This window comes from Scophthalmus maximus, chromosome 13 (genome assembly GCF_022379125.1).
Source record: "Scophthalmus maximus strain ysfricsl-2021 chromosome 13, ASM2237912v1, whole genome shotgun sequence".
In the NCBI taxonomy this organism is placed as follows: Eukaryota; Metazoa; Chordata; class Actinopteri; order Pleuronectiformes; family Scophthalmidae; genus Scophthalmus; species Scophthalmus maximus.
The window spans coordinates 17,110,027-17,123,890 of NC_061527.1; the positions used below are offsets into that span (position 1 = coordinate 17,110,027).

At 43.8% G+C, this 13,864-nt stretch overlaps 1 protein-coding gene across 4 annotated transcripts in view; it reads left to right on the top strand.

The window, feature by feature from the left end:
* ncanb (neurocan b) overlaps positions 1–13,864 on the top strand; it is a 152,675-nt gene that overhangs the window by 80,106 nt on the left and 58,705 nt on the right. For all 4 annotated transcript variants that reach the window (XM_047336621.1, XM_047336620.1, XM_035646780.2 and 1 more), the window contains one exon: positions 3,377–4,576. In XM_047336621.1, coding sequence (XP_047192577.1) covers positions 3,377–4,576 — 1,200 coding nt within the window. The remainder of the gene's footprint in view (positions 1–3,376; positions 4,577–13,864) is intronic.

A 13,864-nucleotide genomic window follows, 5' to 3' on the forward strand; every position in this document is an offset into this window, starting at 1 on the left:
CTTTCTGCCAGAAGGCCGTGAAGGGAAACTCCCATGTGTGCAGGAGCTGGACACTGTCATGAGCACCCCAACTGATAAGCACACAGAGAGGGGCAGTAAAAAGATTGATTTATAGATCTTTCTTTTTTTGATGGTCCACTGGCTCACCCCATCGATGTGGCAGCCTCCTGGGATTCCTCCCTTCGGACAACGGTGGGGGGTTATTTAAACATTTTAAGTAAACATTTTCTTGAGGTATTTATGGATTCAATCTTTATAGTTTCAAGTCGTCTCCAATACAGCATGATGTTCATTTTTTGTAAACTATGGTCTCATTCAGATAAAAAATTGACAATTAAGCACAGTATACAGTGCGTCGCAGATACAGCGTGATCGACAGCTGGTCCGTCCAATCGGTGCATGGTTGCAGGTGTGGGTGGACGGCATTGGACAAGCTGTCAGTCAGACCCTGCCCCAATTCTACGCCCGGTTACAAAAAACAAAAACATGGCACTGGTCAAAATGCAAAACTCAGGACTTCAAAATGGCAGCTCACAAACCAACGGTTGACGAAAACAAAGAAAATTAATGAGAGCAACCACTTTATTTCCTCTGCAAATCCAAATATATTATTAAATATTTTATAGAATTAAGTAATAAACAACAAGAAGCATGTAGATTTCGAATAAACTCCACATGCAAGTCCTTTCTGGCTTTTTAAAGAAATACACATCTGCTCCGCACCAGTCTCTTCAACCCAGACACTGAATTTATGTGAGAGAAAACAGTCATTACGCTGACACTACTGACATGATTCACATGACCATGCAATAACTTCTCCTCCGTCTTTATTGAAAGCCATATCTACAGACGGGCTGAAGTGGCGTTGTCTCTCGTTGTCAACCTCCGCTCTCACAATTTAATATAATGTCTCTCTGACCACAGGGATTCTCTCTGCCCGTTTACTCCAGTGAAGTGGAGTCAACACGGCAGAACTAGTCACAGCGGAAGCACAAAATGACTGTCTGAACGGGGTTTAATATGAGTTTGTGTTTGTTTGGGTTTGTTTGCAGTTTTCCCACCGAGCTTTTCCCAAACAGATTTACTGCAGCAGAGATGAACTTTAACCGTGCTCTGAGCAGCGATGTGAAATCCGCAGAACCTACGCCTAATTGTCGCATTTTATTTATTACATGGGTCATTACATAGATGATCAAACCAGATTAATGTGTTTAATTAGACTCACACTTTCATCCATGTGTGTAGTGAAAGTATGTAATTAGCTATTTGGATTATTAATAGCACAATTACGCTGGTCTACATGGAAATGAATCTCAGGCTCATAAACCTCACTTAGGCATAAGGCAACAGCAGACCGTATGAATAATTTACATGCATTTTAATATATTATGCATGGACATATTTGTATATGTTCTCCCTCTTGTGGTAATTTGTTGTTCCGGGCTTTGTTGCATCCCCCAGCTGTATTGCTGTACCTCTCAGACATGTTAACTGAGCTGAGGCCAAAAGCGAGCGGAGCGACGCGGACGGTACCACCGATAGCTGGGCCTCTCACTAACACGGTTGCACTGCCGCTCTAAAGAAGACCCACCAGCCATGAGTCACACATGCAGACAGACTGAATTATTGATGTTGCAAACAGAGTCTGGTTTAACGTAAGCTGATTAGGTACGGCGGACCACTTCATCTAAATAAACAGGTCTGCGAGGAGCTTGTTGCGCAGCAGGTCATCTGCTGGTGGTGTTGAAAGTCTTCCTGTGTTTTTCCACATGGCTTCTCTCACCACAGGCAAGTGCATCCACGAGGTGGTTTGGGGTTAAAGAAAATAATCCACACGGAAAGAGGAGGAACACAGGGACAGAGAAGTGTGAAATTACTTTGAATATATCCTTCCATCCTCGTGTGTGCCTGAATCTGTGTGCATATATGGGCACTGTCTTTGTCTACACACTCCTGCGACTTCACTCGCCACAGTGATCAGAGCCACTGTGGAGTAAAGCAGCTCACAATCTGCAACTGACAGTTAATAACCGTTAACAGCTTCTTTCAGTTCACTGCAAACAACCAAGAAAGTTTATCCTCCTAGATACATTTTATAGTCTGAAAACTAACTTTCATCAGACTTCAGAAATGTCTCCATACATTGAACATCATGCCGAACAGGCTGTTGGGAAAATGGTTGTATTAATACATAAAAAGTTGCGATGCAGCCATGTGGGTAAAAGGAGGTGACAGGACATTCTTAATTGGAATCGTACGTGCCCTGCATGTAGTAACTGAGTTTTTCTGTTATCTAGTGAGCAATTGCAAGAATGAGAAAAAATTGCATGGAGGCAGCAAGACATTTCAGTTGTTTTTTTGGGAAGCGAACAGGATCAAAACAGCCACAGAGGAGGAGAAGACAATATCGTGTCCCACGGGCAGAGGAAGCTGTACTGTTGAGGTCAAGAACTGATTTTGTTTGATCTGGGCTCGTATAATTCTGAATAGCATTCTTCTATGTGAAAGAGAAAAACACTTCAAGTATGCCTCAGACTTGTTCGGTATTGTATAAGGGAACAGATGCTGGGCTTGTCACCGTAGACCCACATCTGAATTTGGACCAAGGGCCCTATATTTTTTTTACATTACGCTGAGGCTCCTACATGAATGTTTGTGAAAGTTTCACTTTTCACATAGGTGTTTTCTATATTTGTCTTCTTTTTGGTTTGAAGTGGGTGGATCCCAATCTGAAGACAGTTTTGGGGATCATTATTTTGCAGTTGCCAGTCAACTGATAACTCAACTGATTTTTGCTAATTTCGTCAGGGATGTGATCGAATAATATGGGGCTTAAACCTTTAAGTGTTTTTTTATACAATTATTTGATGGTTATGGGTATGTGTGTTTAAAGATACGTGGTAAACAATCAAGTTTATAATGCATATCTATTTATATCAATAGAATTGTTGCTCATATTCAGTAGTTAAATGTGAGCATGGATGTTGACAACTCAAACTCACACTCATAATCAGTGGAGACGCAATCCCAAAGGATGTGGTCTAAACTTCTCCTCACTGTCTGCACTCAGTTGATTCATTTTAAAATCCCAAACAGAAACTGGTTTGCTGTGTGCACAGAAAACAGAAGCAGACACAAAACAGATTACCGACTTAGTCGACACATGAACTAAAACCCATACTGGTGACTACTGAGTCCAGGATGAAGATACAGTTCCATGTTCCCATAATACCTTTGAAACTGTGGTCCCTATGCGAGGGACATTTGGCTCAAGTGTTTACTTGCTTATAAATCAAAATTTTTAAAAAATGACATCCACCTCCTCCCACAAAAATCAAATCTGAATTAGTCTCTTCTGTCTCTTTCTCCCCTGTAGAACTCACTGCATCAAGTCCTGATGAGAAATCACCTCCTAGTGAGCATGTCAACATATCCGGCCCTCAGGGACCCAGAGGAGGACCAGGCTTTGCTCCCGCCCCCAGCAGCCACTTTCAGTGGGCCATCGAGTCCATGCATCGCACCAAGCTAGGACCCCATGGAAACATGGCCTATGTGGTTAAACGTCCCACCTGGGAGCCCATGGAAGCCAAAGCAGGGCCCCTCGAGGTGATGACCATCCCCAGCTCCCTCCGGCAGGACAGCCTAGAAAATTATTCGGGTGAGGGAAAGGATCGGGACAAAGACGACGCTACCGCTCAATCAGCTGGTAGAACGGTGTCAGGGGAGGAGAGGGAGGTAGAGGGGAGTGGAGAGGGGAGCAAATTCCCTGGTGAGTTTGGAGTTAAAATCAACAACTTGGACGGCAATGGTGTCAAGTTGAGTCCTGAGACAGAGTCTTCACTCAGCCAGAGTGAGCCTGTGACTGTGGCCGAGCACACGACTCTGTCCCAGTGGCAGCTGGTGGAACAGCCCACCACCTCAGCTCAGGGCTCCCAGAAGACAGACACAGCAGAGGAGGCGGTGGGGGAGATCTTCTTCGTCCGCCGTCCCACTGACAGCCTCTCCTCTGCCCCCTCAAACAGAGGAAAAGGTAGTTCCAGCCCAGGCTTCACTCCTGTTTTTAGGAAGCACAGCAAAAGCACAAGCGGCGAGGAGATGGCGACCTCCACACACGAAGCCTCGATGGAGGTGCTGACAACCACTGAGGTGACCACACCCAACCTTCTGATGACCAGACACACACAGAGCACAGGTCCTGCTTCCACAGAAAACCCCTCTCACAGCTCCCCCACAGATGAACCATCCATCTCCATTTCATGGGTTCAGGAGGACAAGGAGAAAACAACACCCGACCTGCAGGAGGATCGAGCTACTCCGGCACCTAGTGTGGGATCTCAAACGACTACGGGAGTCATTCAGTTGACCACTGCGTCCACCTCCAAAGTTGGCCCCACAGAAGTGGCATCCAGGTCTGCAGTGTCTGAATCTTTCATCGTGGGAAGTCGGTGGACACCTTTCAAGGGCCTGAGCCAAAAGTCGGAGGAGCACAAAGCGGAGGAGACGACGGAGAACAAAGACACAAACAACCCTTTCAGCATCCTCATACCCAACTGGGCCTTCGGTCACATGCCGTCAGGTACGTGAGCTCCCCGGCGTTCCTGATGAATCAACCTCACTGTCATTACTATCATCGTGATTATGAGCGATTATCTAATCAACAGCGATTTATTGAATTAGGTGTGCAGCTCAGCGAGAGACTGGAAAAAGTCATTCATGTCCTCGGCATGCTCAGCTGACGGCAGTATTTAACACTGCTGCATAACCTCCACCTGAGTTCACAGCCTCTGCTCACCAACTCAGATGTACTTTATAAACACCTCTATTTCCTTACCCGCTCTGTCTCCCGTTGTTCCATTCTACATCCCCCCTCTCTCTCTGCCTCTCTGACAGACGTCATGCATTCTTAATTCGGGCTTGTTCTTTCTTTCTGGCGTTCACATCCCGTTCCTTGTCCCCTTCCCATCCTCCCACGCTGGTGTGGAGGCAGCTCCACAGCAGCGAGCCAGTGCACCGAGGTGAAACCAACTAGGTCTTAGTGAAGTAATTAGTGGGTCAGTGTGAGAGCGATTAGGTGAACTGGGGAGAGGCAGAGATCCTGGTCCCCCACAAATCAATGCAGACACAAACTACAAGATGGAAGTCGTAATTGACTGCACTCTCTTCTCCTTTCTCATTTTCTAGTTTGTTCAGCTCAACTTTTCCTCTTTAACACTTTATCCTGGAACTTGTTGTTTATAATAATATCCGTGTCCGTGCGGTTTGTCCTAGATTTCTTGCATTGAATTCTTTTGATAGTTAATCGACCCGCTACTGTGGCAGAAAAACCACAAAGTAAATTAACATAACAAAAGCACCTTGTCTCTCCCTCATCTAAATTTGTAATCTTAACAACCAAAATGTGTTCGCTTAATGTTTAATGTGTCTGTCTAGGAGGACAGCGATGTATTTATTCTGTGTTTTTGCTCAGCTAATGCAACTCATTCGTCCTCTGCCCAGTGTGTCGGTATTTTTTTTTAGGTTTCGAAAATACATTTTTAAATATTTTCTCTCAGATCACTCCTGCTCTGAAAAGCTCATTACTAAAACTCTTTTACATTATATGGAGACGTCAGAGCAGGTAGTGACTGAGTAGGTGCATTCACACAAAGTCGTTCATGCCGCTTATAATCATGATAACAACCTGTTTACCATGTATTTCCCAAATGTTAACAGCTCAGTCACATTTATTCAGCCACTTCAAAAAGTGGCAAAACTGTTTTTAAAAAAAAAATGTTTTAATATGTTTTACAGATCAATATTTTTCACATTCTGTGAAAGTCTGAATAGCCGTACCTGTATCGTAGACCTTCTCCTGGGAGCATTCACCACTGGAATGCCTTCATTGCTTTGTCATTTACAATCATACTCCACAGTATGTGGCCATTTTCCATATAGTATGTGTTTCTCAGAGGAACCAAATGTCCAATAACAGTGCAAAGCCTCCGATCGGGTCCATCTTTTTTGCTTGAGATGATTCATCTCAGTACATTTCACATGTTCTGAATGGTTTCTACATGTTCTGAATGGTTTCTACAGAGGTTTCTACAGGTTTCTTCAGTGAAAAACCTTGAATTAGATTTCTCTCAAGAATGGATTATATAATTACAGCTCAAGAACACGTTGTTTCTTTCTTTCTTCAGATGAAATAGCAGTTTCCATATGCACTGTGTCATCCCAATGTGATATATCATAAGAAAATGCAAAGAAACCAGCCAGTACGTTCTTACCAGTATTCTTTTGTCCTTATCAGTATTTTTGATCCAGTGACATTTGAATGGAGTGACTGGGCCCTGCTCTTGTTGAGTCATTAGAGGGATGAGAACCCTCCCTCCCTGCGACCTTTTGCAGTTGTCGGTTATAATACAAAGAAAATTACAGCAATGGTTGTCTCCCCATTACAGCAGTGAGGTGGAGATGGAGGGGAGGGAAAGGGCAGGAGGATGGACAGGAGAGGAAGCACCGGGGGAGATGGGGGTAGAATGTGAGAGTGTCCTCCACTATGCTGTGGGTAGGAGTACATAGAGGGGCACATTGTCCCTCCTCGTCTTTCCTTTCTTTACTTTCCTCTCCTTCCAAACTTCCTTCGTTGTGTGTCATCAGAACAGTCTTGTTTCCCTGAATCTTATTTGCCTGTATGTGGGAGTGATTAGACACTCGTACATAATGCCCCATCCAGCTTTTCCGATTCATCAATCACTTCGGCCCCCAGCTAAACCCACACAGATGGCTGGACATTCACACAACACAAAAGATAATATGTGAAGAAACACCAGCATGCAAATCTCACTCAGAGGTAAACCTCAATAATCCATCCCACATGCACCATCTCACACTTAATCCTTTCACTGTAAACACTGTGAGAAAGTAAACACATTTCATTTTATTTCCTTTTTTTTTTTACCCACATCTTCATTTCCATATTGTATAATCCTGCAGACAGTATTTATGGAAGTTTGTAACATTGCGGAAAAGTTTCTAGTCCAGTGAATCCCAGCAAGTATGGAAAATGTACCAGATGGTTCAGAGCACTGGCGTGTAGCCGTTATGTGTTGATAAATCAAGGCAGGTGGATTAAGTGGTGTCGGCTGTCCGTCCAGCCTTTAAATTACCAATGCCAATCTGATGCACTGGCATACAGGGCACAGGAGTTATAGCCATCTTGACTCAAGCCTTGTCCTGGACTCAAGATGGATCAGACCTCTGGCAACATCAATAACACTGCAGCCAGCCCTCAACCAAATTAGAGTGTTAAATTTGGAGGGGACGAGCCAGTAGGTTGCAGCGCGTGCGTGTGTGCGTGCGTGCGTGCGTGTGTGCATGCGTGTGTGTGTGTGTGGGGGGGTATAAATGGACACAAGGATGGGCTGGGGTGGCACATCATCAGTATGGGTCTGTGGATAGATGTTCAGTTTGTCTGCTGGCTGTCGGAGTCCTTGGATAGGTTGTCTGGAGCAGGGAGAGGGCACATTCTCACATGCTGCATATAGAAGTCCATTGATTTTCCTGCCTCTCCCTCCCTGCGTCTCCCATCTTTTTTCCCCCCTCTATCCTTCTTTGTCTCTCTTCCTCTGTCTCTGCCTTGCTAGCTTTTTTTTTTTTCCCTATCTTACTCACTCCCCCGCCATCTTCCGGACTTTATGTCTTTTATTACTCCTCTGGTCATTGTTAAGAGACTCCCAGGCATAATGTTTTCATAGCCTCTTGAACTCCAATGTGGTACAACTCAAGTCAATTGCCGTCTAACCGAATTCTGTCCCCTGTGCAATCCTCAGCCTCAGCAGGATCCTTGTCACGGCCTTTTAAAGAGTAACCTCCCATTAAGTCCATCCAATGCCTAATCCTCTTCATATCTGCTCTTCATCTCCAAGTTCTTATTCTCCTTTCTTTTTGTGGTGTAATTCCACCATTTTTCCATATCAAACACTGCTGCTGAATCTAATCCTCTGCTATTGGCTGCTTCTTATAAAATGAATGGGATTTGTTAAGGAAAGCCTTGGGGGACACTGGGCTCTATCTCAGTGTGGGTTGGAGCGGCGTTACATACCACTGTGCGCTGACTGAGCAGAGGCTCTTTGTATCCAATTAACCGGGGAAATAGCGACGCAACCGATGTGTGAAAATGAGCTTAAGTAGAATGTGGTGAGAAAAATCCACGCCCTCCAGGATGTCCTGATGGCAACAGTTCATGAAAACTCAACCAATCCACCGGACTTCTGTGTGACCTTGCAATTTTGTCCAGTCGCCACAAATTTGATCATTTATCATGGTTCTTCGCAAGTTTCACTGCACCCGCCCCCCCAACTGGAAATCACACAGAGCCTTTTGTCAAACTCTCCATAAACACCTGTGTAAAATCTTGGATGAAATAGAGTGATGCCAGCGCCCTCAGATTGGCCTCTAACACTGTCATGACCCGTTTGCAGGGTAGAAGAAGCATGTTTGCACCCAGGACTGTGAGTGTCAAAAAACACTTTGCAGTTGGGAGAGGTGACTAGAGCCTTTCCACATTATCCGCAGACAAGTGGTGGGCTACAGCTAAGTGGAGTGCCCTCAACAGCTTCACTAGCAGAGATACAGTAATCTGCAGTATCCATCATTATACAGTTAGACAGGCTATGTTAACCACGGCTGATGAATGGCTAAGACACTAAACCAGGCTAAATTAGAAGCTGAGCCAGCAACTAAAGCTAAAATTCTATAATTCACAGTGAAACAGCAGTCAGAGCCTCTGTATCTCCACTAATATGACGTGTTTCCAGATGATGTGTTGTGCTGGAACAGGCAGCCCATTGTGAGGTCACCCGTTGGTTTGTTAGTTGCCGTTTTGACACCTTGAGTTAAGCTTGTTTTTTTGCAACCGGAAGTAACCATATTTGGAGGAGCGGGGGGTGGGTCTGACATCTGAGACCTGCACCTATTGGCAGTAGTACCTGTCAATCATGCTGTGTCCACTGCCCAATGCATACCATGATTATGGTAGTCACATTTTGATCCAACAATTTTATCAGATTCATTTTTTTATCTGACTTAAGTTTTTAGACTGTGTCATAACTAGAATATAGCAAATATAAGATATAATATGATATAGACTAAGCACAAAGAGAATAACGGTAGATAAGAAGAAGACTAACGATTAAGAAGAGAGATTAAAACAACATTGTGGAGGGAGAGAGCACTGACAGACATTATCGATCTCCAGGCAGCTAAGATTTGCCAACAGGATCACGTATGCCAAATTTGATATGTTCAATTTTTTTCTCACTGCAGTTTTCACGCGTCAAGATGTTTTGTTTGAAGTCAAAGTCAAGCGTTGAGCCTGGAAAGGTCATTGAACGGTACAGCGAGCATTGGTATTTGTAAAGTGCCATATTTTTTAAACTGTCAAATTAAAACACAGGCAGTTATCAGAGAAGTGTTCACTTTAACTGACTTTATGGGGTTCGAAAAGTGTTGATTTACCCACGTAAAAGTCAATTGAATCAAACAGCCATGTTTGAAAAGTTAATGCACCATCAAAATTTGAGTCAAGTATTCTGCAGTGCACCTGGAAAAAAAAAAACGTGGACGAGCTGCCTTAAACAGGTTATTTAATGACATCGTGAAAATGCTTCATTTTCTTTGCTGCCACAACAAAACCTGGTGATTAATCAGCCTGCAGGAGCCTCAACACTGGCAGCTCCATTTCATTTTCTGGATCTTATGACCCACCGCTCCCGTTATGGCAGATGAATGACTGAGTCTCTCGACTGTTACTGGTTGCAGATCTGCAGCAGAATTGCGTTTTTGTATTTGTGAATATTTTCTCTTCTCGCAGCCCTTTCAAATTAGTTGGTGAGCAAACCAAAGTGTAAATAATTTCAGTAGCACAGTAATGGATGCTCTGCTCTGGTTTTTCATTTCCCTGGGTGCAACATACGTTTTTTAATCATGGTTTTGCGTCATTACTACGCTGCCTTAAGCTCACATATTCATAAAGCATTGTTTCGAGAGAATTTGTGGACTTTCTTTCACATTTCAATTTCGATACCTTTGCCTTTGTTTTTTGTTTTCCACATAACAATCAGTGCCATTCCTATAACAGCCAAATAAAATACTTTTGGACAAGACACAGTCAAACCAACTGCCTCAGTGAGGAATAAAACTAGTAAAAGTAAAACATTTAGCCACATGGCAGATGAAAACATTAACTGCTTGTTGGAGGATTCAGCCGTCGTCATCTCCTCCCATTTTATTGTGGTCGTTTTCATTTAGCTGCCTCAGTAAACTAGATAAGAGAGGACCTCTGCTGAGCCATATGTCACACCATTAAAAACACAGACAGTGATTCCCACGGCGTTGTTGTTGTTGTTGTTGTTGTTGTTTTTTCTTTTACTTCTTCCCAGATGCATCCCTATCTATGAGTTTTTATTGTCAGGTACAGCCATAGGGCCCCGAGGGTGCACAAAGTTCCAGAGAGCAACGAACAGCATCACCTCTGTGTGCTGACAATTGGGAGATGACGGGAGGGATGGAATGAGACAGAGAGCTTAGCAGGGAGCTGTCAGATGGAATATAATCCTCTGTGTGGAGTCATTGTGAGGCTGTTTGGAGCAGGAAGAGACTAAACTTGTTGGGTAACTGTATTCAGCATTCATGCATTAAACGCCGGGAACCCGATTCCTTTTGCTGAAAGAATATTTCACCTTTTTATCTGCATGTCCCCTAAAAGGACGAAGAAGGGAGACGAGCTAGCGGTACTTTTCAGATTCCGTTAACTTCTTACTTTTATTACCTCCAAATGAGATTGGTGGGGATATTGATTTATTAAGATGTGAAACTGCCCACCAGACACATTGAAAGCAGGTCTATTACGCCTGCGGCACATCCAACAGAGATGAGACGTTACACTTGCATTTTCATTCTCCAGTTGACACACACACACACACATATCCGTCAGCGACTCAGCCAGTCACACATGCGGGCGCACTCTGATGAAAATGGAGATGCCTGCCATCAAGGTTAACAGTGAAATGCATGATTTCAAATTGAGGTAATTTCAAGCTCCAGACGAGTGGCAGCAGAGAGGATGAGAGCACCCAGCTGCCTGACTGACTCGCACTCTCCCTGGCACTGGAGGCAGAGAGGAGCAGTGGCACGGGTGTTGGGCTCCTGGCGTCCGTCACAAAGCATCATGCGGAAGCCAGCCCACAGAGGGTGGAGGGGTCGAGGCGTCTCCTCGCGTGGGGCATGCCAGACTCACCCGTCACAGGAGCGAGGCAGAATGATGAGTCTCGAGGGGAGGTTTCTAAATGGGTACAGGGGATTGTTTACAGAATCGAAAGAGAAAGGGTGTGTTTGCAAATTGTGATGGTTGTCTCGAGGAATTTTGGGAAGCAAGCCTCTTTTCGGACTTGCTGCTGGCAGGGGCAGTGTGAGGTCATGTAGAGTAGTTCTTTGTTGAGTAATAAGCAGGTCTCCAGACAAACCCTCCTGCCCGCAGCTTGCTCTCGTTATAACTTCAACTTCTTGATATTTACCACAGTAGAATATCAACACACAGGCAGTATGCAGGGAATATGAGATCCCTGATTTGGTGTGTGTGTGTGTGTGTGTGTGTGTGTGTGTGTGTGTGTGTGTGTGTGTGTGTGTGTGTGTGTGTGTGTGTGTGTGTGTGTGTGTGTGTGTGTGTGTGTGTGTGTGTGTGTGTGTGTGTGTGTGTGTGTGTGTGTGTGTGTGTGTGTGTGTGTGCATGCGTACATGTGTGTCCTATTTCTTTCAGGGCTAGAGCATTTATTATAGTGACAATTTATGTTAGGCATAGTGTGAGTAGGTCAGTGAAGGTGTATCCAAGCCAACCCTTTTGTTGTTGGTAACATTGGCTCCATATAAATATGTACCGGAGGGTTTGGGTAGAATATAAATAGGGGGGTTTGATGATTAATAAGTGTCTTCTCAGCCATTCGCATTATTGGTCTCATCCCTTTTAAGCAGCCGTGCCAATCACAGTGGGACATGATGAGAGGCACCGAGTGGAGACAAGAGCAAATCAGCTTCTAGGAGCAGGAGAAATTGTGTTTCTGTGAGCTGCAGAATGGCAGAACAACAAACATCCGGCACGGCAAATGATGCGCCTCTGGATGCTGAATTCATGTTTGCAGAGATGAAAGTCTGCTTGGCTTGTTTTCCATCATAATGCAGGGTTTCATGGTGAAACACAACGATACATACAATTCTGAGGTCATCCATATCAGATTCAACCACAACCATTACAGTCACTCTCCTACTGACATTATGTGGCAGTAAAAAAAACAACTTAACTAAGAGATATCTATATGCCGTGTCCTTTTCCCATGTAGCCTACTACATTAAACTTCTGAATCATAATAATGATGATAAAAATAATAATAGTAATAAACACCTTTCTTGATCATCCTCCACAGACGTTTTACTTACAGAAAACAACATGAGGAGGCTAAAAGTCAAGATTTTAATCTGTTATAAACTCACTGTGGATCATTGTGCATTTTGACTTTTCAAGCAGAAACTGTCGATACTTGTCTCTCCTGTGGCCTTCAAATGTATTTTTGATTATTATTTCAAATAATAAAGTAACTAAATGTCTACTTGTGTAATTCTACATGAAATAGGCAAATCCATGTGTTAAACCTCTGTAATTTCATTCAGTGGCATAATGTGCATGTACGCATGGCTGCACTGGGGCGTCACTTTATGTGCAACACTATGTGTTCTTTGGTAGTAATCATGAAAGTTGCAATATGAATAATTCATTATACATCACTGATGGTAGCTTTTATAACCCTCTCCCGTTTCTCCTTTCCCAGTCTACTGTGTGTATGAAATATTGTTGGATGATTATGAAAAAGGGGAATGCGGTTGATTCAATATTCTCATTTCACAAAGCCCCGAAAATGAGAGCAAAGACACATTGAAGAGAAGAGAGAGAGAGAGAGAGAAAAAAAAACTAAAGTGGATAGAATGTGTTTGTGATGATAAGCCAGGATGGATTATTTTCCTGCTACTCTGACAGCCCAGATAATTAAATTTATTTAGGACGAATGGAGACACCACAAGTGCCGCTCTTGTAACAATAGACCTTCAATTTCTTCCTCAGTCTCGGTGCGCAGGCCCGCTGAATTGGGTTGTATTGAATTGCTGGCGTGTTGCTCTCCCCTCTTCCTCTGCAGACTGATACAGCGTGACGCTGCGTCCACGAGGTGCACATGGCACAGCACATCTGCTGCTTTTCTGCTGTCTCAGGTTTATGGCTCTGCAGCTAATTGCAAGTGTCGTGCTTTTTCATAGCTTGTGCGCGTGTTTGTGGGCGCGCACACATGCATGTCTGTTTGTGTCTGCTTGTGCAGAGGAGGAGAAACACATTTTATGCAGTTGAAAAGAGGTGAAGTTGAAAATTGGAAGTTTCTATTTACAATCACAAGGGGTGAGACATGCTGGTTTAAAATAGTCTGTGTGAGTTTATTATTATTGTTTATTTACTGAAAAAGTATATTCCAACTAAGTGATATTAGACAACGTTTAGAACATAATGCGAGGGCCGTGCTAATATATTGAACAAACTGACATTTCTATTGCAGTGGCTGTAACTGCTTCTGTTTGGTGAGGCGCCTGATGGCAGATGGTGGTGGTGGTGACGCTACCTGCAGCTGGTTTTCCAGGCTTGGTTCAGACAGTCTTGAGTCTCTGCATGACTTTTTAAAAGAACAACTCAATTGCACATGCAAATGTCATAGCAGGCTTTTTGTTCTCGCAGAGCAATCAACTGTAATTTCACTTCAAATGTCTCCACATGTGAAAACAGAGCCAAGAA